This window comes from Drosophila suzukii (assembly GCF_043229965.1).
Source record: "Drosophila suzukii chromosome 2 unlocalized genomic scaffold, CBGP_Dsuzu_IsoJpt1.0 scf_2c, whole genome shotgun sequence".
NCBI lineage: Eukaryota > Metazoa > Arthropoda > Insecta > Diptera > Drosophilidae > Drosophila > Drosophila suzukii.
In genome coordinates, this window is record NW_027255896.1 from 5,789,544 (window position 1) to 5,814,284 (window position 24,741).

Consider the following 24,741-nt stretch of genomic DNA (forward strand, 5'->3'; position numbering starts at 1 on the left):
TCAATCTGATTGAGCTGCCATTCCGCCATATCCAAGCCCAAGTTTCGGGCTTAAATCAGACCGTTTCCGCTCAGACGACAAGGCTCTGGCATTTTTCTATTCGAGCCCCTAATTAGCCAGGCCTTCAGCTAGAAACCGCAGCTTACGTTTTGCCTGAATTGGCCGGAAAGCTACCGTCTTACCCAATTCCACGAGATGCGTTGATTGATTTACCTGCCATTCCCCTGGCAGATCCAACATTTTTAGAGAGTTCCCAGATAGATGTTCTGATCGGAGCCTACATTTTACCGTCCGAGTTGCTGAGCGGCATGCGCACAAGCATTTGTGGTTCTCTCCTAGGTCAGAAAACTATTTTCGGATGGGTGCTTACCGGCCCAGTTGCTAGTACATCTAGCCAAAATCGGGTATCAGTTTTCACGACCCAGATAACCGAAACGAGTGACAGGGGCTTGGAAAAACTTCTCACTAAGTTTTGGGAGGTGGAGAACATACCAACTAAGAGGTTAAAAGAATCAGATTCCTATTGCGAGAGCAATTTTCTCCAAACCACCACTAGAGACGCAAGCGGTAGAAACGTGGTAACTTTACCGTTTCGTGAACCCGAAAATTTCGGATCCAAATCGGGGCACTCGCGATCCATTGCCCTAGCTCAGTTTCTTAGAAACGAAAACCGTTTGAAAAGAGACTTTCCATTAAAAGAGCAATATGACTCAGTCCTTCAAGAGTATTTGGATCTGGGTCACATGAGAGAAGTCCCACCGTCTTACGATTTTCCAAGCTATTCTCTTCCACACCTCGCGGTGGTCAAACCTGAGAGCACCACCAAACTTCGCGTGGTATTCAATGCTTCTAGCCCTTCAGCAAATGGGACAAGCTTCAACGATGTTCTTCATGCTGGTCCAGTCCTACAATCTGATTTAACCATTCAGATCTTGAAGTGGTGTTATTTTGAATACGTGTTTCAGTGCAGAAATTACAAAGATGTACCGTCAGATCTGGGTCGATCCCAAGCATACGCCGTTCCAAAGAATTAAATTCCGGAATAAAGAAGGAGAAGTTATCGATTTCGAACTAAAAACCGTCACCTTTAGTGTCAACTGTGCACCTTTTCTGGCACTCCGCGTACTCCAACAATTGGCAGATGACGTAGAAAAGGACTTCCCAAAAGCAAGCAATATGGTTCGGCATTTTATGTACGTAGACGACGTTCTAGCAGGGGCGAATTCCATTCAAGAGGCTCAACTTGCGATCAGCGAGCTTCACCACGCCTTTAACCGCGCTGGGTTCCCAGTGAGAAAGTTGACAGCTAATCAAGAGAGCATACTCGAAGATATCCCAAACGAGAATCTACTCCACAACGACTTTCGTGACCTTAATTCCGAAAGTTTAGCCAAAAGACTTGGTGTTCGGTGGAATGCGACCTCGGATGAGTTCTATTTTGTCCCACCGCCAGTTTCGATTGAATCTACTTATACGAAGAAAGAGGTTCTTTCCCAAATTGCGAAACTTTTTGACCCAGCCGGATGGCTGTCCCCGTTTATTGTCCGCTCAAAAATCTTTATGCAAGAGATTTGGTTGCAAGTGTTGGGCTGGGATGAAAATATCCCCACAAAAATTAATCAAAGATGGCAAGAATTTTTGCGCAGCTCTTCCGAGCTTGAACAGATCCGTATTCCTAGGTGGGTTGGTTTCCAGCAGAGGTGGAGGTAGAGCATCATGGTTTTTGTGATGCGTCGCAGAAGGCATATGGGGCCGCAATATACTTGCGGGTTGAAGTAGGCCATAACATTATGACACGTCTGCTTACCGCCAAAACCCGAGTCGCCCCTGTTAAAACGGTGTCCCTTCCACGGCTCGAGCTGTGCGGGGCATTTTTGTTGTCAGAAATGATCGCAGCTATCCTTCCGAATATGCAAATTACCAATTCCGACATTTTCTGCTGGACTGATTCCACCATCGTCCTCGCATGGTTGAATAAACCGGCATGCCACTGGACCCAGTTTGAAGCCAACCGAGTGACCAAGATTACTCAGGTGACAAGCGCTAATCATTGGGCGCATGTGCGATCTGAGCACAATTCCGCGGACCTACCCAGTCGAGGCGTGTCGCTGCGGGAGCTGGTTCATAGCCAACTCTGGTGGGAAGGACCGGATTGGCTACAACAGCCAAAAGACAAGTGGCCAACACTGGGGCTTACACCTCCAGTCACAGCCTTAGAGCAGCGGGCTGTGAAGGTCAATTTCGCGAAGGCCCCATCCGAAGTTTTTCTGGAACGGTTCTCCAAGTTGGACAAGGCCCTGCGGGTCCTTGCGTACGTGTTACGATTCATTCAACGCTGCCACAAGATGCCGAGGGGCCCAGCTGATCGGCCTACCAAGGAAGAGGTCCGAGAAGCTGAAAGAGCCCTTATTCTATATGCTCAGCGGGAGGAATATACCCAAGAGCTTAAATTCCTAAACGATTAGCGTCCAATTCCAGTCCAGCCCGATAGCCAACCTGTTTCCATTCCTAGACCAGCGAGGCCTGTTAAGGGCATGTGGTCGCATTACAGCCTCAACGGCCCTTCAGTATGACGAGCGGCATCCTATTATACTGCCATACAACTGTCGACTAGCGCGTCTGCTAGTCCTTTTTTCACACCAGATTTCCCTGCATGGCGGCAACCAACTCGTGGTACGCCTCATCCGATCAAAATATTGGGTTCCTAAAATCAAGAATGTGGTAAAAGCTGTGTTAAACTCTTGTAAGGTGTGCACTATTTACAAGAAGAGAGTACAGACGCAATTGATGGGCGATCTTCCTACCGATCGAGTTTCCTTTTCCAGGCCATTTACATATACTGGCATTGATTATGCAGGCCCGTTTGAGATAAAAAACTATACAGGCAGAGCATGCCTTATTACCAAGGGATATGTTTGCGTGTTTGTGTGTTTCTCCACAAAGGCTATCCATTTAGAGCCTACGTCCGACCTGACAACCGAGAAGTTCCTCGCGGCATTTGTCCGATTCGTAGCGAGAAGAGGTTGTCCTCAGCGGGTCCATTCGGAAAATGGCAAAACCTTTGTGGGGGCAGCGACTCTACTTTCTCGGGATTTCATGCAGACGATCAAGGAGTCTGTGACTGATACCTATAGCCATCAGGGAATTTTGTGGCGGTTCATTCCTCCAGGAGCTCCACATATGGGAGGATTGTGGGAGGCTGGAGTGAAAAGCTTCAAAGCACTTTTCTACAAGTGGACGTCAAGTCGGAAGTGTACGTTTGAAGAGTTCTCAACTCTTCTAGCCAAAGTTGAAGCATGCCCATGTCCGAAAATACTTCTGAGTTGTTGGCATTGACGCCAGGCCACTTTCTGATTGGGGGTCCGTTGCGTTCCACAGCTGAACCCGAAATTAAGGGCAAAGCAAAGTCGATTATAAATCGTTGGCAACACTTAAAGGCCCTGCATCAGCAGTTCAGTGCGCGATGGAAAGAGGAGTACTTAAAGGAACTTCACAAGCGCAATAAGTGGCAGAATCCTTCCAGAGATATCCAAGTCGATGATATGGTGGTCGTCAAAGAAGACAATATGCCATCAAACGACTGGCGGCTCGGCAGAGTTGTGTCTGTCTTTCCAGGGGCCGATAGTAGAGTTCGCGTAGTCGAAATCCTTACCGCTCGAGGGACTATAACGCGTCCCATCCACAAGCTAGTACTTCTTCCTATGGAGGCCAAGGCAACCACCGCTCTTTCACAATAGTGCCTTCTGTCCTCATGCTTTAAAATCCGTTCACAATTGATACTAAATGTGCTTATCTTTTTTATTAAAGCATTAAAACCATGGCTCCACGTCCTCGCAGCGCCCAAATTTTGGACGACAGACGTTCACGAGGTACTCGATCCTACCGCTGCCGAGTCTGTCGGGGAATCCATCCTATACGGAAGTGCAACCGTTTCCTGAGGCTCAGCACTGAGAAGCGGCTTCGTGCCGTTATCATCAACAAATATTGTGCGAATTGCTTGGCCCACCAGCATTCCGAAGGAGTATGTCGCAGCGGAGACACGTGCAAAAAGTGTGGGCAGGACCACCACACGCTGCTCCATTTGCACGAATCTTCCAGTTCGCGACACCGATCAGTTTCTCCGTTGCGACCCTCGGCGACGTCACCGAGACCTTCAGCTTCCGGTTTACGCTCGCCAAATCCAACACCAAGCTCGCGGAACCATTCCCGGTGTTCCGACCAGTCCGAAGCGCCAACTGCAGCTCCATCTGTGGCGTCTCTGGTGCAGCATCGGAGTGTGCAAATCATCCCGACGGCCATCGTGGTTCTCGACACGGGAACCAATAAGTATGAGACGGGGGCCCTGATCGACCCGTGCACCCCAGTAAGCACCATCGGCCGGCCGGTCGCTGGCCGCGGCGTTCGGTCTTCCCACTACGAGCGTCGGAGGCGACCATAAGGTCACGAACGGGCACCTTCAAAATCGACGTGGTGTTGAAGGTTAGACCCAACTTCGGCTCTCGCACTCCAATCCGTGCCCTAGCCGACGATGTTCGCGTTAAGTTCAACGATATCCGCCTCGCTGACGAACAATTTCATCGTCCGGCGACTTTATCACTGGTGTTGGGCTCTGACGTGTATCGTGACGTCATCCAACCCGGGTTCCTGAATCTGGATGAGGGGTTGCCGGTTGCACAAAGCACTGTGTTCGGCTGGATTGTCTCGGGATCATGTCGTCAGTCTTAAGAATGTCCGTGAGAATGTCCGCGCCAAGGAGGCGCTACTGTTAATGTTAGTAGTTAACAGACGAGAGCAGTTACGTCCAGATGGTCTCTCGTCTCGCTCTCGGGCTGTTAACAGTCCTCATCCCCGCTCTCCTAACATTAGAGTTAAGTTCAAGCTGTTAGTGCTAAGTTACCATCGAAAGAAGCCACGCTGCGGCTAATAAAAGTGAAGTTGCAAGTGCAACGAAGCTCAAGTAGTTTTCTGTGCCCTGAAGCATATTTCTTCGAGGAAATTCCGCACCACAAGCTTGAGGAACCCAGGAGAGCCGCCACCCTCCAGTTCATGATGATTTTATAATGATCATGAGAAGTGCTACAGATTTTTTATGCTTAATATTTAATCTTAAAAATAGATATGACGCAATATACTTTAATATAAATAATTGGGAAACTCCATTGGTACGTCTGAAAATTTGTAAGATATATTATGAAAATTATTTAAATGCAATTAATAAACAATTTTCTGAAATAAATAATTTTGAAGTTGTGCAAATAATAATTATGTATTATTCACGGGATATTATCACAAAACATTGTTATCTCTGTTGGCTAAAGAATTTTTCGTAATTTATTTATAAGAATAAAATTAACGCCAAAACTAGTTTTTGAAATTGATTAGAAGAAAAGAGACGGAAATATATAGTGCATTACAGATACCTTGAATGTCAGTTCTATGAGGTTGTAAAGGGTTGTTAAAAATTTATATTAACCGGCTGGAAATCAATAAATTAGACAATTTAAGTGCAAAAACTAAACGGTTCTCCTGGAATTGAAGATGGTAAATTAAACTGTAGATAAATCTTGTCTTTTATGATATCGTTGACTATATTCTTCTAGATACATGTTATGAGTTAATATCTGCGATTTGGGGTACTCAATAATCCCATAAAATGATAAAAGTTTAATAGCATACTGTTAGGAAAAGATCAGAAATATAACGAAAATAAAGTAAATAAATAAATAAAAGGGAAAATCATAAGGAATGTACATTGTAGGTAGCTGGGGCAACCATTTGAAAAGTCAAATCTGTTACAGTGGTGGGTGTGGCTAGGGGTTGGAGCATACAATACAATTCTAAGCCTGCATACGTGATAGATAAAAGGATATTAGTTAGAGAAGGATGGAAATATCTTAAACATGAATTACAAGTACCCATCTATGTTGCGGAGGAGGGTCGGGGTTGGCAAACCATCATTATTAAGTATGAGCAACATATATTTCACCGGCGGGGAATTAGAGGGACTATGAAACAATTAGTTGTATTAAGCAATTTGATGGAAAATCTAAGTATTATATTTATAATAAATATGTTCATATATTTTATTATCTAAATAGAACAAATTTTTTTATCAAGGGATAATATTCCATGAATTTTTTGTCATTACCTTGACTTTTGGGCCTGCGTCGAGACATTTTAGCAATCCTTTTTTTTTCATAAGTGAAGGGATAATATTCCATGAATTTTTTCCATTACCATGAACTTTGCGCCAGCGTCGAGGCATTTTAGCAATTCTTTACATCTCCACGATTTGTATTGTAGGTAACCAAATTGACTCTGGGATTATGGCACGGTTAGCAATGGGTGGTTTGCTTAATGGGATTTAAATTATGGGTGACAAATTTGTAAGTGAAAGTCACAGACATTTTTGGACAAAGGATACTGTTCGTACCCAAGGGTGCTCAACATGACCAACAAATCAAGCAGTAGCCAAGTTGGGAACAGTAGCAGGCGCTTAGTAGCCCCCACTGCAGATGAGAATTGCTGATCAGCATATTATGTGTCTCACTAACTTACCGTCTCACCGACTCAACGGTCCACGGACCCAGTCAGCACATTTTGCAGTGTCAGCCGAGCCAACTACACAAACTGCTACCATAATCAAACCTCCCTTACCGACCTACTTTAGAATATAGCTTATTTCACTAATCATCCGTGTTCCAAGTGATATATAAGCATATATTAAATGAAGAATAAATCAGTTATCAACGCAACTCATAGCTCCGCGCTTCTACTTTCCACCTCCGGGAACAGGGCTCGTACTACACTATCTCAACTAGCAGCTAAACTACTCTAGCTCAACCACAGCGCAGTGCCCGCATCGCCTGTGGTCCGCCATCGCAGTAGTCATCATTACCATTGCCGCGACGCGGTCGTCTTGCGAGTGTCTACTTTGCTTAGGCACAAACAGATACAATTGGTCATTACTCGTCCTGCGCCTTGGGTCTTGGGCATGTGACTTTTGTGAAAGTCAGGTAATGATAGTTCACGGCAAGTCGGTTTTTCGTAGGCGAGGTTTATGATCGGGGTAGGTCTAGTGTGCGTCCCTATTATTGGTAACATGTTTGTGGATCATTTGCGGAAAATAGAGAATCTTTTTCATTTTTATAGTTAATGATTCTTGGACGGAATGGCTAACACATCTGGGAAACATTAACTTTTGTGTGCTTTGATCATTCTTAATAGAGACTATAACAACTCATAGCACTTGTTAACAATTACAATACAGATAGTAACCATCTAGAACCAAGTACCTTAAAGGTATTAGACATATAGTAACCATCCAAAACCAAGACTAAATAGATAGTAACCATCAAAATTCTGCTAGGTAACAACTAAATACAATGTGTCCAACGTGTCAAGTCCATGTCGGTATTAATACTACCCCAAAAAGGTATATATTTCTGGATAATGTTCTGGATGGAGCATTGGAGACGAAATTCCCCATGTAACTCCGAGCGATTTTGCAAAAATGAAGACGTGCGATTTTATTAAAAGTGGTGTAAACCTACCAATAGGATTCCGGAGTTGGGATTCATATGTTACTCGAATTGGAGTACGAACCCAAAAGAGTTTAAATTGGAGGCCCCTATTTTTATGATTAATCTTTCATATCAAAACGAATCAGTGAAAACTGGTCCTGTTGATGTGAGAGTTTCAATAGAACTAAAAACACCAAGTCACGAAAATACCCAAGCTTATTGTCTCCTCATACATGACCATTTAGTTGTATTTAGCCCATAAAACGGACTAGTACAACGAGTTGTTTAACATTAGAAAAATGTTGAAAGATACTGTTCCGATTGATGTTCAAGGTTTCTTTGATAATAATAATAATTTTATTCTAAAGGAAGTTAGAATTGTATTCGAAAAAGATCCAAACTTGAATAATAGTTTTTAAATAGAACCACCAGATGATTTTACTTTGCTAAATACAACATCTCGAAAGACTGCAATTTGTTTAACCAATACACATCACAAAATTTTTTGGAACGATGGAGAGAACAGTTTTCCGCAAACTAGAAAGTATCTACGGACAATTACAAGCGGAAAACAAATTATTTATAAAGGTGTGGAAAAGAAACGATTTCTACAGACGTTTTTTGGGAGCCGTCAGCTCATTTATATTGAGGAAATGGGCTGTCCGTCATTAAACAGGTTTAAAGGAAACCGGGTTCCATATTGTGAATCACATCTTAAGGGCGGCGTTTGTGCTCTTAACAATACAAACATTATTTTACTCCAAAACAATGAAATAATTCTTATACAAAATTTTAAGGTTGAGATTATATGTGTAAAGACCTACAAGTTTACCAATTTATTGAACAATTTAATGGACAGATAATTGTCAGCATTTTCAAAACCTTCTAAACACAAAAACTATGTTCTTGAATCGAGCTGGATATGATCTCAAAACTACGAATTATGATGAACACTTTACATTTTGTAATCCTAAATTGACATCGGAAACTTGCGCCTGCCTCTTCTATGCAATTCACTGAAACGAAGCCAGAAAATTAAGTTCATTATATAATAAGGCATGTTCGCAAGACCAAAATAAATGAATAAATGTATTATTATGCTACAAAATAAACTTCTGCTTTTTGATTTCGAGTTAAAAATACACGTACGAAGAATGGAAAATATTTCCTTTACTGAGATATGTCGGCTACTTGTCAGCCGTGAGGTCGGGGGCGTGAGGCCCATGATCTTGCCAATGAGCGAGCGCCTTCATGGCTTGTGAATGTGTCCCTTTTATTCCGGTCAGGTAATGGACAGGTGCGCATGTTCGGGTAGCTCTTGCTTGAATCCCTTTTATGACATGTTTATGACATGTTATGACCTTAATCTTAGACAATTTACTAGTCAAGCGTTCTGGGGCGGAAACAAAAATATGTGTTTGAAAATATTCCACACCTGAGAGTCATTAACTTGTGAGATTTATTTTATTGGGGTGCTTTTGATTTCTAAATTAGTTTTTCAATCATAGGAAACAATTAGGGTATTCAATTGCGTTGCAAAAGTGTAAACTTTTTAAGTTTGCCAGACGAGAATTGTGAACGCCCTCTATTTTAAAATATCGTTGCAGGAAATTGACGTACAAAATAACGCCAACTTTTAAATTTTTGTGAAAAGAAGGCTATGATATTTTCTGTCATTAAAACCCAACTTTTCAGTATATTTTTAGTGTTTTAGATAAAATTCCTACCCATTATTAACCCCCTATTTCTACACAAGTACAACAGATTTGTATACATACGCTAGGGTGTTGTAGGCCTTGAAAACTATTTTGTATGGAAATTGTTGTTGGAACTGCTTACACTTTTACACTTTTCAAACGATCGCAACGCAATTGAATACCCTAATTGTTCCCCAACATGATCCGACATGTTCCTCTAAAGTGCACAGCAACACCTGTGATAATGAGGCAAAGTGGTACGTGATCACACCTTTCCCCAACATGATCGGATATTAATTAATTTTTAATTAATATGCTAATTGTCCCAGAATCCGCATTTACATAAATCGTACTGACACGGTGTAAGCGAATCGTCACCTTTTTTAAGCGCAGTACCATCGCGTATAAAAAGTTCTAAATTTATTCGAAAAACTCTTAATTGAGAAGTCGAAAAAACGACAATTTTTGACCATCGGCCTTGAAAGGAGGGTTTCAGGTCACCCTTTTAATTCGGAGCAAGCCGTTACTTTCCTTGAAAACACGATTTCACTTCACCCTCAAGCCAACAACAACAAGGAACCAACTCCTACTCCGGAACCCCCAAAGCTTCAAAAACCGTCCCTATTAAGCTTCGTTAAAAAAAATTGAAATGAGGCATAGGTCAACTGGCTATAACCGCCAAGCATTCCTGCATTTCTGCGACCTTCTCTGAATCGGAAAGAATGTTTTCCAAGGCTGGCCATACAGTCTCCGAGCGAAGAGCATCGCCAAAGAAAACGACTGTAAATAAATTATTATTTATAAACAAAAACGGGTTAAGGAAATGTGACTAAATGTGTCCTGCGATTGTTTATAAAAAAGATCTCACTGAAACTTCCACTAATTAGGCCAATGTCGTTTTTAATTTTAATGACTGAAACTTTGTATATTTCATAATTGCAATATTTTCATTACAAAACTTTCTTCTTGGATTCCCCTGTTATATTGGTTCTTACATGAATACCCCTAATATTTAGATATAAGCGTTATTATCGCGATAATAAAGATGTTTACTCCTCAAAATATCAAAACTATCGATGGTCCTACTATCGATGTTTTTGCAGCTCTAGGGAGAACTGTGGCGGTCCAGACTAAGAACTCTCACACTTACACTCTCTATGCCACCGCCAATCTTCTACTGTAATATTGTGTTTTTGTGAAACTTTTTTAATCAAATAACAGTAACCAACCTGTGTTACTATATATGTGCAATTGTGAATAATCGCTTTGCTGCATATCTAACGTCCATAAATATCAACCAGGGAGCAAGTAATATAAACAAAATTATTCTTCAAAGTGCATCTAATAGTATTCCACATACCAAGCCCCAAGATATCACCACAATGTCCCCGCTGAAAAAAAAAAACAAAAACCTAAAAAAGGTAAAATCAACCCTGGATGACCTTTAATAGATATATGTCAACGAAATATCTAATTGACGACAACAAATTAAAACCCCAATACAGACAGCATCTTTGAGCTTACATCCAAAATCACCCTACAATCAAAGCCGGAAACATTTTGGAACAAAATAAGAAAGCTGTGTGGGCTCCACAAAGCCAAAAATATTCATGCTATTAAAGACAACAATAGTAACAATTTGCTTAATTGCCCGGAAGAAATTTCCCACACTTTCGCTACATACTGGTCTCTTCTGTCAGAGGACACCCAATTTTCACAAGCTTCAATAAAGAAAAAAAATTAATCACATTTTGTTACCTAAACCCCACACACTGAACAGCCTCGTTCATAGACAAGATGTAGACCTTTTACAATTTTGATCAGCCCTGAACAGCCTAAAAAGTCAAAGAAAGACAGGACAAGATAAATTCTCCAATGATCCAATTCGTCGCAAGCCCGGTCAAAATGAGAATTCTAAATTTTTTCAACATCTTAAAATCTAACATTCCCCAAACCTACAAAACTAGCACCATAATTTTAATACACAAATCAGGTATTGACAAAACTTTAATTGAATCTTACTGACCTATTTCCCCCAATTCCTGGCTATCCCATACCCTAGATAAACTAATATCTGTATTATAAACTGTTATCTAATCGATGCTTAAGCCTAGTACTCACATCGACGAAAACCGCGAGCTAACCATAGGAGTGAGCGAGAGGCAAACAGGCGGCTAAAACTTTTCGTCGGGTCTGTTTTTCAGCGCGGTACTCAGATGAGCTAAGGAAATACCAGAAAAAATACCAGATTTCGCGAGTGAATTTTCGATGAACGCCGTTAGCCGCGGCCCAAAGAATAAGAAATTTCATCTTTGGCGGTATTCGTGCAGAAGCGGTAGGGAATTTAAAAATGAAAAATGGAAGGAAACACCAAAAACGACTAAAGGAGGTCAGTGCAGATGAAAAAGGACGCCTAATCAAAGCTGTTGCCCATTAATGTGGGACTTGACCGACAGGAAGCAATACCACAACGAGGCGAATCCGCAGAATAGTTGAAGCGCTGGAGAAGATCCACTAGAGAATCCCAGTGGGAAGGAACACGGGACTTGACAGCTAAAGCGGATATGGAGGACACGCCGGCTTCTATAGGAAGGAGAAAATAAGGTCGCCCGCTTAGGGACAGCTGGAGGAGCCATTACCACCCATTATTGGCCAGCCTATTGGGACTCGGAGCTGGACTACAGATGGCGCGAGAAAATTGGCAAGGCATCAGTGGGACGAGAAGGAAGCCTTAAACTTCTAATTTACATAAATAAAAACATTCGTTGAACATTTCATTTATTTTAATTTTGTGCACCACCAGACTCTTCTTTTTTAAATTGCTCCAATTGATTTGTTTTCGGTTTGGCAACAAGCCCAGCTACATGACAGTAGGACCATGCCACAGGCATTGCGGGTAAACTTCGAAAACATCGGTCACACTACAAAGAATAAGATTTTTCGACTAGTGAAACTCTTAGCCGATCTGAGTACTAGGCTTTAATATAAAGTTACATTATAGAAAGTACACACTAAAATACAATGTAAAATATAACATTATGTTCACACTTAATACTATTTAGTATATATTCACATATGTTTGCGTTAGTATATGGAGGAGGTCAGTGCAGATGAAAAAGGACACCTAATCCAAGCTGTTGCCCGTTATTGTGGGACTTGGCCGCCAAGGAGCAATACCACAGCGGGGAAAATCCGCACAATAGTTAAAGTGCTGGAGGAGATCCAATAGATAATCCCAGTGGGAAGGAACATGGGACATCGCTCGATCTCCGACGAGCTCTCCATTGAGGAACCACCGGACTCCACCTCCACCAGCTATTTGGCAGCTAAAGCGGAGATGAACGACGCGCCGGCTTCTATAGGGTGGAGGAAATATGGTCGTCCGCTAAGGGGCGGCTGGAGGAGCCATCACCAGCCATTACTAGGATGCTGGGCGACTTCATGCAGCATCAGGCGGAACAACCCCATTCCAAAACCGGCTCCCACATCCTAAAGATTCAATATGCCTATTGGGATTCGGAGCTGGACTACAGATGACGCGGGAAAGATGGCGAAGCATCCGTGGGACGAGAAAGAACCCTTAAACTTATAATTTCCATAAATAAAAGCATTCGTTTCATGTATTTTTATTTTTATTTCTTTGTGCATCAGCAGACTCTTCTTTTTTAAATTGCTAGATTTGATTTGATTTCTGTTTGGGAACAAGCCCAGCTGCATGACAGTAAGACCCTGCCACATGCATTGCGGGTGAACTTAGAAAACTTCGGTCATACTCCAAAGAATAAGATTGTTCGACTAGTGAAACTCTTAGCCGATCTGAGAACTAGGCTATTATCACATATGTTTACAACAAAAAGTGCACACTAAAATACAATGCATAACATTATGTTCACACTTAATACTATTTAGTATATACTCACATATGCTTACAACTCGGTCAACCTGACATAATATTGATCGACCTCGATCAAAATTATGTACATAATGCTGCAGTTTTCTTTAATATTTAGCAATGGTTTTAACCTCGCAGCTTCTAAAATTCCTTTATAAGGTAACTGAGTTAATTGACAGTTATCTATATCTGTTACTTCATACCTATCGTTGTCAAAAACTCTATTTATTTTATATAGACCTCTATATTTAGGCGCAAGTTTTGTACAAGTGCCAGGTGTTACGTCTATATTTCTTATTGCCAGAAAATCTCCAACGCTATATTCCGATGGCGCTTTCTGTTTAGCTGCTTTAATAACTTCATTTCTTTTCTGAGGCTCTACAGTCTTTAAATTTGCTATATCCCTTATATCTTTTAAATCTATATTTTTGAATGAATTGTTGATCGCGTGTTCAACCTTGTTTATAAGTTTATACCAATCAGCTTGAATAATTGGATTATTAAATTTTCCTAACATCGTTGTCGTTACTATCTCAACCTGTCCGTTTGCTTGGGGGGCACATGTCGCCAGCTTTATATGACCAATATTACGTTCCGCTAAAAATTCATTAAACTCTGATGAAGTAAAGCAACTACCTCTATTAGAAATAATTCTGCGTGGCCTACTATAAAATTTGAAATATTTACTTAAACTCGCAGTTACTTCACGTGTACTTGTAGAATTTACAGGGAATAACTTCACAAACTTTGTAAATGAGTAAATTACTACTAATAAATGTTTCCTTTTTGAATTTATACACGGCAAGGGCCCTAAATGATCTATGTGAATCGTATCAAATGGAATCGGCACTTTGGGTATATTGTGTAAAATTCTATTGTTAACTGACTTTGGGACAGAATGTGAAATGCACTTCAATCAATTTATAATCAACTAATTTTTTTTTGTTCTCATTAAAGGAAAACAAAACTTAGACTTCATATTTTTGTAGCACTTATTTGCAGCTAAATGACCTAGTTTTACATGGGACAACTTAATTAAATCATCTCGAATACCTGATGGAACATACAAAGTCCTATTCTGGTTCGTATCTTCGTGATACACAACACCATCTATCAAAACAAAACTTTTCACTGGTCCTTCTGCTAACTCGTCTCGTATTTTACTTATAACTTCATCCCTCATTTGATCCGTTTGCAATAGAAAGTCAATATCATCTGGCATAGCTCCCAACGTCCCAACTAAATTAACCAATTCCACTTCTTTTTGTAATTCCGATAAATTTTGCAAATTCCACAAGCCTTGAATTTTCTAAAGCCTTTAACTCTGCTACTTCTGATGACCCTGACGATCGTACTAATTCTGACTTTTCTGACAATTCTGACGATTCTACTAATTCCGACTTTTCTGACGACTCTGACGATTCTATTAATTCTGACGACTCTGACGATTCTACTAATTCTGACGACTCTGATGATTCTATTAATTCTGACTTTTCTGACGATTCTATTAATTCCGACTTTTCTGACGATTCTAATAATTCTGACGACTCTGACGATTCTATTAATTCTGACGACTCTTACGATTCTACTAATTCTGACGACTCTGATGATTCTATTAATTCTGGCGATTCTACTAATTCTGACTTTTCTGACGATTCTATTAATTCTGACTTTTCTGACGATTCTAATAATTCTGACGACTCTGACTCTTCCATTACCCTTTCTATTTTATTGCTTAACAATTCCGTTTGCCTACTTAAAGCATCAACATGCGGCATACTTTCGCCAGGACGGTGCTTAATTTTATAATTGTAGTTTTATAATTCCAACGACCAACGAGCAATACGGGGATTGATAGACTTTTTGATTAATGTTTTTAGTTAAGAATGACAATTCGTCACAATTTTAAAGGGCATGTGTTCTAAATATACTCTAAAAAGAGCATAAATAATCGCAAGTGTCTCGAGCTCGAAACTGTGGTACCTTGATTCGGCTGCCGAAGCTTTTAATGAATAATACAAGACTTTCTTTAATAGTTCAACTAATGGTCGGGCCATACTTGCATAAGACGGAACAAATCTACGAAAATAAGAGAACATACCTAAACAAGAGTGAAGTTGTTTTGTATTATTCGGAACAGGATAACTTTTTATAACTTCTATATGCGAATCATTAGGCAAAATCCCTTTATTGCTGGCACTGTACCCTAAATAATCTATTACCTTTCTTAAAAATACGGTAAAAGAAAACTACTTTTCCAAATTTCTTGAAACTGGCATAAAATAGATTAATGTATTATAAAAAGGACTCCATACTCGGACTGGTAATTTTCTTTAAAAAAAAAACGTATTTTTGGCCAAAAGTCGGATCGGCTGGCCCAGTGTGCATTGGAAGTACTATGGCGAGGATCCGCGAAATATAAATTAATACCGCATCTTTGTGCGAAGGATTTAAATTGTGTTGAAGAAAAACAAGGCTCGTTATTACCATTAAAGTTTTGGCAAGTGGAAATTGTTGCAATATTTCTACAATTTTGGTTTCTATGTTGAGTTTATTTTGGATCTCCTTTACAACTAAGTATTTTGAATATGAATCAATACAAGTAATGAACATTAAATTCTGAGCGTAAAAAATGTCGATATGCAGATTTTCCCCTTCTTTATTTGGGATGGGTGCTTGACCAATAGGAATTAGTACAGGGTGTCTATTATATTTGTTGCTATTACAAGTGGTACAATTTTTTATGTACTCCTGGAGTTTTTTGTTCAAATTTGGCCAATAGTATAGTCTGTTAATTTGTTTGTAATTTTCGTCCAGTCCCCTGTTTGCTCTACAATGAGTTTCTTCGATTATTAATGCTGTGTCTTCAGGGTTTTCTACATCTTGGACGAATATTTTTGTATATAGGAATATATTTGTGAAATTTTCTTTAAGTGGATTTTAAATTTTGTATAAGTCTTCTAAAGAACAGGTAACACCTATTGTTATGTCGGGAGGAATATATTCCCTTAAGATTGATACCAAATTTTCTGGGGTATCAAATTCTATTATATGTCTGGTATTTCCGAATATATTGACCATCTCATGTATATATACCTCCCCGTTGCTATTAGTTGCTTAAACTGGTTTAAGGGTTATCGGTTTTCTTGTACAACATTCTCAAAACTACTCTCTGCTGAATGCTGAGTGTTTTGATCTGAGACCGTCTCGTTCCTGTCCGTTAGGTTGTAATTTGAATTCTTGATAAGGAGTCAGCGACTACATTGGTAGATCTTGGCTCATAAATTATTTTGGGAGAGTAACATTCAATGAATGAGTACCGTCTTTTCATCTCGATGTTTGGATTTTTTTGAGAGATCGAGAAAAACAGTGGTTCTGATCTGTATAGATTTCTATGTTTTTTACGCTGTATAAATAGTTTCGCAAATTTTTAAATGCCCAAACTATTGCTTAAAGTTCTTTCTTATTGATTGCATAGTTTAGAGTTTTTGAAATAAAGGTTATTGGTTTTCCTTCCTGAGAAAGAACAGCACCAATAGCTAGATCGGACGCATCGGTCGTTAAAGTGAACTTTTTATTATAGTCAGGTTGTACCAATTCGATTTGTGCAATTAAATTATCTTTGAGCTCGTTAAAAGCTCTTACAGCTGACACAAATTTTCTGTAATAGCCGGTAAAGCCTAGGAAGCTTCTAAGCTCTCGAATGTTTTTTGGTATTGGATATTTTAAAATTGTAGATACTTTTTCGGGGTCTGTTTTGATTACATTGTGAGAAACAACGTAGCCAAGAAATGTGGTTTCTAATTTGATGAACTTTGATTTTTCGATTGAAATTTTCATATTTGCGTTCAGCAAAATATTAATTATGACGATTAAGTCCTTGTTGTGTTGTTCTATTATTTTAGAAAATATAATAATGTCATCCATATTGTTCACGTCAAAAGGGCGTTTAATTTCAGGAGGCAGTGTCGAGCGGCAGTTTTATCCAGATTTCTACATCTTGCGTGCTCGCCCTGCCGTCCGCTCTCCCTCTCCATCTCTCCCCTAAGTCTCCGCTCTGCTCTGGAGCGCTTAAGTTAAGTTAGGCTTAAGCAGTTCTTATTTCAAAGTGATATAATTAACATCTACGCACGTCGCGTAAAAACCCCAAAGTACTCCCGTGTGTTTTGGGTACCATTCAATCTTGGGGCTTCAACTATTTCCAACGATTAAGCCAACCCGCCCCAACACATATGTATAAACATGACACGTTTTACCTACTTGTTCTCTTAAAATGTCATCCATTGTACGTTGGAAAATTCTGGGAGCGTTCGTTAACCAAAATGACATTCTCAAGAATTCATATTTTCCGTTATTTATAGAAAACGAAGTTTTTTCAATGTCTGTCTCTTTCATGAGAATCTGGTGAAACCCAGACTCCAAGTCGATCGTGGAAAAGTATTTTGCTCTTCCAAGGTTTGACAAAATCACCGAAGGATCTTGCATTGGATATCTGTCCGGAATGGTGTTTTCATTTAGTCTATTATAGTCTATAACTAATCTGAGCTTTGCAGTACCATTTTTATTAAAACCCTTTTTTGGTACCACTAAAACTGGAGAATTATAAGGGCTCTTGCTTGGTCTTATAATTCCTTCTTTCAACATGCGATTAACTTCAGAGTTTACGAAAACTGAAGCCGATAGAGCATAGGGATACTGTTTGCTATAAATAGCTCTATCGTTTTCGGTGTTTATTTCACCACGAATATCAGTCCTGAAAGGGACTTGCATGTTTATCTTCGAGTGCTCTTTATTGATAATATTTATTATCTCATTTTCCAAATCCATTCTTTTGTATGGAGTTGATTCACTCATATTGTTTATTTCATTGTTGTCGGATAAATCAATGACGGCTTGTTCAGGACTTTTGAATGCCAAACTTGAAATTTTTTCAAATACTTCAACGACGGCGCGCTCAGGATTTTTCAATCCCAAACTTTTAGTTTTGTCGGATACTTCAACGACGGCGAGTTCAGGATTTTTTGATCCCAAGCTAGAATTTTTGTTCTGGCTTGTTTTGTTGAGCTTTATTGGAATTACATTGATTATGGGAATTATATTGAGGATTAAACTGCCCTGATTCCAATTATGATTTTTATTCTGATTATAATTGTATCTATTTTGGCTATCGGGTTGGTTAAACCTCAAGTTGTTAGTATTCCTCTGATTGCTATTATAGTTATTATGGTTACCTTGCCTGGGATTTTTATTTGAGTTTTGGTACCCGAATAAATTTTACTACTAATTTTTGCGCTGTGATAATGTAAAATTGTTTGCGAATTGGGCCCTCAAATTATGGCTTTCTAGTTCTTGTACTATTACCATACCGTTCGGTAAGTCTGGTGGATTCATAGAAAATATAACGTCTAAGATATGGCCGTTGAGGCCAGTTATGAATACCCTTAGTACTGTCTTTTTGTGTTTTTCGTTCAATTTAGCAGCTAATGGTTTGTTTCTGCCGTAAATCATAATGGTTTTATTTATTAGAAGAGTTAGTTTTTGTTAACTAACCCATAATATTCCATTATGGACAGTTTCCCTTAACTTAGTACTCCTAGGTCTTGTTCAATTATATGAATTGGACGTTTGTCGCTAAAAACAGAGTCCAACCTTGCCATTATGGCGTCAAAATTTAATACTGTCCTGTTGTGTGTTAGGGCATCGTTTGCTGTTATTTTTGTTATTTTGTTTCTCAAGATTGACAATGCAGAAAAAATCTTTCGCTACCTCTAGCATATTGCCCCATGGCTATTTCTGCTGATTCCCTCCAACTCACATATTTGTCTTCTTCTCCTTTAAATTCCCTGACTGATTTAATAATTTCAAAGGAAGTTTCACATTTAATATTTGGGTCAATGGCTTTACTTGAAATTCTTCAACCTTTTTTATATTTTAATTTAGTTGTGCTTTTAAACTCACGATCTCATTCCTTAAGGGATTCAATTCGTTATTTACAATATGTGCAATTAAATCGCTCACTTGGTTATTGGCTTGGCTGCTAGAAGCCATTGCAGGTTGGGGTAGGGGCATGGTGAGAATTCTTTCAAAATCGTTAATGAGGTCTTCCACCTTATTTGATTTTATTTAAATTTTTATGCTTATAGTACTTAATTGTTTTCATTTCTTCTGGGTTTAATGTGATATCGTCTGTTTTCCTTTGATGATCCTGCTGGGGTCGTCCTTTTTGGTTGTTTTTAGAGAGGGATGGCCCTCAGCTCTTCCTTCAATTTATTTTTGTGGTCGTTAATTTTTAGCGAGGGATTGCCCTCAGTTCTTCCTTCTTTTTGTTTTCTGGTTGTCACTGTTTAGCGAGGGATTGCCCTCAGCTCTTCCTTCTTGTTGGATTTGGTATTTGAATTTGTAATTGTATTTGAATTTTGTTTCTCAATTGTTTTTATTGTATCAGCTTTCACTTTTACAGATTTTAAATTTTTGCTTAACTTTGTAAATTGTTTGGTTTTATTTTTTGAGACCGTTTAGTTTTTTTTGTTAAACAGAAGGTTTATTATAACGATTACTAATAAGCAGATTGTTGTAAGTAAAAGGGGATTATTTCATTTATTAATTTCCTTCTTTTATTTTTAACACAAACTTTTTTGTCGGTTAAGTTTTTATTTGACCACGCAAGTTCCTTTTCACTTTAAAACCGTTGGTTATTTATTTTAAGGCTTTATTTAGAACAAATTAAGAGTGGCCCCACGTTGGGCGCCAATTAATAATTTCACTCGTGAGTTATTTAAAAAAAATTATTTTTATTTTTTAATCACTAAGTTACAACTGCACAACATTTCCTTAGTATCGACTTTTAATCAACTGTTCACAATTATTTTCTTATTGAACCGATCTTCTCGGATGCAAAAACGGACTGCCTGGCCAAGGGCCGATTATCTGATAAACAAACCTCGGTTTATGAGAATTGGGGAACTCATTAAGTGTTGGACAAGGGTTGGACTCAAGAGAGTCGGGGAAATCGGATGATCAAATTCTCTGCTCAATTGCCAAACGGATTACGCTGCAGTTTTGGGGCTCGCCGGGTGTTGACCGGATGCTTGTGTTTACATTAGCTAGACCCAGCTTAGTTTATGTTAGGAGGACTGCGGCGAAATTGAATCTTAATAATGAACTTTGATTGAAGTGGGGAAGCTAATTGGGATTCTGTGGGAACGCTGAGTAAGGGGATCCCAGCTAAGAATTGTTTATAAGAAATTGTTTACGACTTGGGTAAGGCGGCTGGGCGCTCGAGCTGGAAAGCGTTCTCAGCTAAGAATTGTATAAGAAGAGTTGGTTTTTAAATTGGGTAAGGAGGCTGGAATCATGAGCTGGATAACTCTTTCCCTTCTAAATTGAATCGTCCCGATTCTTCGGAAGTGTCGGATAAAATGAATTTAGATGATTTGTCAATTCGACTATAATTTCATCCTCAGTGGTATTTTCATTTTCGGACATATTATTTTCGGGGCTATTTCAATATGAATTTGCCGTGGTTTGAATATTAGGTATTTTTTGAATTTAAATACAAGCGTGATAATTACATATATTAAAATTGATATGATCAGTATAAATGTTATTGGGATTTGAGTTGTTTAATTTATATAAATGGGTTTAATATGTTAATGTTATCGAATGAAAGTTCCGAATCATTTGACATAAGATATTCGGATACTAAAAAATCATTATACTGTTTAGCAGTGATATATTCTATTATCTTATGGTCCAGATTAGAGTAGGGTATATTATTTATTGTAGTAGTACTATTTAAAGTAATTAAAAATGACCCATTTAAATTAGTATCATTAACAGTATTATAACCATTTATAAAAATGGCTCCTCTTGGATTACATAAGCTTCTAAGCTCTCGAATGTTTTTTGGAATTGGATACTTTAATATTGTAGATATTTTTTCGGGGTAGCCAAGAAATGTGGTTTCTAATTTGAAGAACTTTGATTTTTCAATTGAAATATATTAATTATGACAATTAAGTCCTTGTAGTGTTGTTCTATTGTTTTAGAAAATATAATAATGTCATCCATATATACGTGACATGTTTTACCTTCTTGTTCTCTCAAAATAACATCCATTGCACGTTGAAATATTCTGGCAGAGTTCATATTTTCCGTTGTTTATAGAAAATAAGGTTTTTTAATGTCTATTTCTTTCATTAGAATCTTGTGAAACCCAGACTCCAAGTCGATCGTGGAAAAGTGTTTAGCCTTTCCAAGATTTGGCAAAATCACTGAAGGATCTTGCATTGGATATCTGTCGGGAATGGTGCTTTAATATAGTTTCTTATAGTCTATAACTAATCTTAGTTTTGCAGTACCATCTTCATTAAATCCCTTTTTTGGTACCACTAAAACTGGAGAGTTATAAGGGCTCTTGCTTGGTTTTATAATTCCTTCTCTTAACATGCGATTAACTTCAGAGTTTACGAAATCTGAAGCCGATAGAGCATAGGGATACTGTTTGCTATAAATAACTCTATCGTTTTCGGTGTTTATTTCACCGCGAATATCAGTCCTATAAGGGACTTGCATGTTTATCTTCGAGTGCTCTTTATTGATAATATTTATTATCTAATTTTCCAAATCCATTCTTTGGTATGGAGTTGATTCACTCATATTGTTTATTTCATTGTTGTCGGATAAATGAACGACGACTTGTTCAGGACTTTTGAATGCCAAACTAGAATTTTTGTCGGATACTTCAACGACGGCGTGTTCAGGATATTTTAATCCCAAACTTGTTTTGCTTTGATTTGCCTCTTCAGACTGAGTTCTGATGTTGGCCTTTTCATCAAAGTATTTTCGTATAATAAATTCCTTTAATGATGGTTTTTTCTTCAGATAAGGAAAGTTGGTTAAAAGAGCTGTCATTATCAAAAATCTATTTTTCCTTCTTTGCCCCCATATTTTACTACTCCTTTTTCTGTGTCTATTACAGCTGCAATTTTTTTTAATAGGTTGTAACCTATTAGAAAATTATTTAACCCGTCTATTTCATAAAATGTGTAACGCGTGTCAAAGATCGTTACCATGTGATAATATTTAATTGTAGAATATCCATTAACCGTAGATACTCTTTTATATATAGGAAGGTCGTTATTGTTTTTATAAATTCCTGTTTTGATATAGCAGGAGGTTGCTCCTGTGTCAAATAAGATTTTAAGCTTTTTATTTATTTTGCTATCATATCGGATTAGGTAGGGTAATCCTACTCCGTATTCTGGCCTAAAAAATGGTCCTCTTCGATATTATTTAATCGCATAGTTTTGTTTGCCGGTTGGTTAACCGTACCTGTTGGTTCTCTTTTGTTTTGAGGATTATTTTGCTGAGTTGTTTGTGTCTCTGGCTTTTTATTTTGATTCCATATGTTCTGATTATAGTTGTTGTTACTATAATTGTTATAACCCTTATTGTTATTTGGCCTATTCTGAATCTGTAAGGATTCATCTACGTCCATCGGTTCTGACTTGCTTTGCTGAGCTTTATTGGAATTCCATTGACTATGGGAATTATATTGTGGATTATACTGTCTGCCCTGATTCCAATTAAGATTTTTATTTTGATTATAATTGTTTATATTCTGGCTATCGGGTTGATTAAACCTCAGGTTGTTAGTATTCCTTTGATTACTATTATGGTTATTATGGTTACTTTGCTTGGGTCTATTATTTGAGTTTTGGTACCCGAATAAATTTGACTCATAACTCCTGCGCTGTGATGATGTGAAATTGTTAGCGAATTGGGCCCTCAAATTATTGCTTTCTAGTTCTTGTACTATTACCATAGCGTTCGGTAAGTCTGGCGGATTCATAGAAAATATAGGCCAGTTATGAATACTCTTAGTGCTGTCTTTTTGTGTTTTTCGTTCATTTCAGCAGTTAATGGCTATATTTATTAGAAGAGTTAGTTTTTTATTAACTAACCCATAATATTCCATTATGGACAGTTTCCCTTGACTTAGTACTCCTAGGTCTTGTTCAATTATATGAATTGGACGTTTGTCGCTAAAAACAAAGTCCAACCTTGCCATTATGGCGTCAAAATTTAATACTGTCCTATTGTGTGTTAGGGCATCGTTTGCTGTTATTTTTGTTATTTTTTTTCTCAAGATTGACAATGCAGAAAAGAATCTTTCGCTACCTCTAGCATATTGCCACATGGCTATTTCTGCTGATTCCCTCCAACTCACATATTTGTCTTCTTCTCCTTTGAATTCCCTGACTGATTTGATAATTTCAAAGCAAGTTTCACATTTAACATTTGGGTCAATGGCTTTACTTGAAAATCTTCAATCTTATATTTTGATTTAGTTGTGCTTTTAAACTCACGATCTCATTCCTTAAGGGATTCAAGGTAATTAGCTTGACTGCTAGAAGCCATTGCGGGTTGGGGTAGAGGCATTGTGAGAATTCTTTCAAAATCGTTAATTAGGTCTTCCACCTTGTTTGATTTTATTTAAAATTTATTGCTTATAGTACTTAAGTAAATATAAAAAAATAAACAGTATACGCTCACTAATTGTCTTCTTTTCTTCCTGGGTTTAATATGAGGTCTTCTGTTTTCCTTAATGATCCTGCTGGGGTCGTCCTTCTTGGTTGTTTTTAGCTCTCAGCTCTTTCTTCAACTTATTTTTGTTGGTTCTTAATTTTTAGCGAGGGATTGCCCTCAGCTCTTCCTTCGGTTTGTTTTCTGATCGTCACTGTTTAGCGACGGATTGCCCTCAGCTCTTCCCTCTTGTTGAATTTGTGTTTTTTAGATTTGTAATTGAATTTGGCTTTTGTTTCTCAGTTGATATTTATACCCGTTACTCGTAGAGTAAAAGGGTATACTAGATTCGTCGGAAAGTATGTAACAGGCAGAAGGAAGCGTTTCCGACCCCATAAAGTATATATATTCTTGATCAGGATCACTAGCCGAGTCGATCTAGCCATGTCCGTCTGTCCGTCTGTCCGTCTGTCCGTCTGTCCGTCTGTCCGTCTGTCCGGATGAACGCTGAGATCTCGGAAACTATGGGAGCTAGGCTATTGAGATTTGGCGTGCAGATTCCTGAGCTTCCTACGCAGCGCAAGTTTGTTTCAGTAGACTGCCACGCCCACTCTAACGCCCACAAACCGCCCAAAACTGTGGCTCCTACAGTTTTGATGCTAGATAGAAAATTTTAACTGAAATGAAATGTTCTCATCAATACCTATCGATTGACCTAAAAAAAAGTTTGCCACGCCCACTTTAACGCCCACAAACCGCAAAACCCTGTGACGCCCACAATTTTCATGCTAGATAAAAAATTTTAACTGAAATGTATTGGTCTCGTCAATACCTATCGATTGATCCAAAAAAAATTTGCCACGCCCACTCTAACGCCCATAACGCTTAAATCTGTATACCGCCGGTAGGTGGCGCATTTTAATATCGCTTTGCTGCTTGCATATCTCCATTTAGCTGAGTAACGGGTATCTGATAGTCGAGGTACTCGACTATAGCGTTCTCCCTTGTTTTTGTATCAACTTTCACTTTCACAGTTTTACAATTTTAGTTTAATTTTGTGAATAATTTTTTTTTTGAGACCGTTTAGTTTTTTTGTTGAACA

The 24,741-nt window shown here is 38.6% G+C and overlaps 1 protein-coding gene and 1 long non-coding RNA gene across 2 annotated transcripts; both read left to right on the forward strand.

Moving 5' to 3' along the window:
- Positions 1-981: 981 nt before the first annotated feature.
- Positions 982-2,465, forward strand: LOC139354279 (uncharacterized). Its single transcript, XM_070998499.1, has 2 exons — positions 982-1,485; positions 1,680-2,465. Exons 1-2 carry the CDS (start codon positions 982-984, stop codon positions 2,463-2,465), a joined length of 1,290 nt encoding a protein of 429 aa, XP_070854600.1.
- Positions 2,466-10,337: 7,872 nt separating this feature from the next.
- Positions 10,338-11,990, forward strand: LOC136117786 (uncharacterized). The gene is made up of 2 exons (XR_010655343.2): positions 10,338-10,528; positions 10,585-11,990. It is a non-coding gene; the product is annotated as an uncharacterized lncRNA (long non-coding RNA).
- Positions 11,991-24,741: the final 12,751 nt, after the last annotated feature.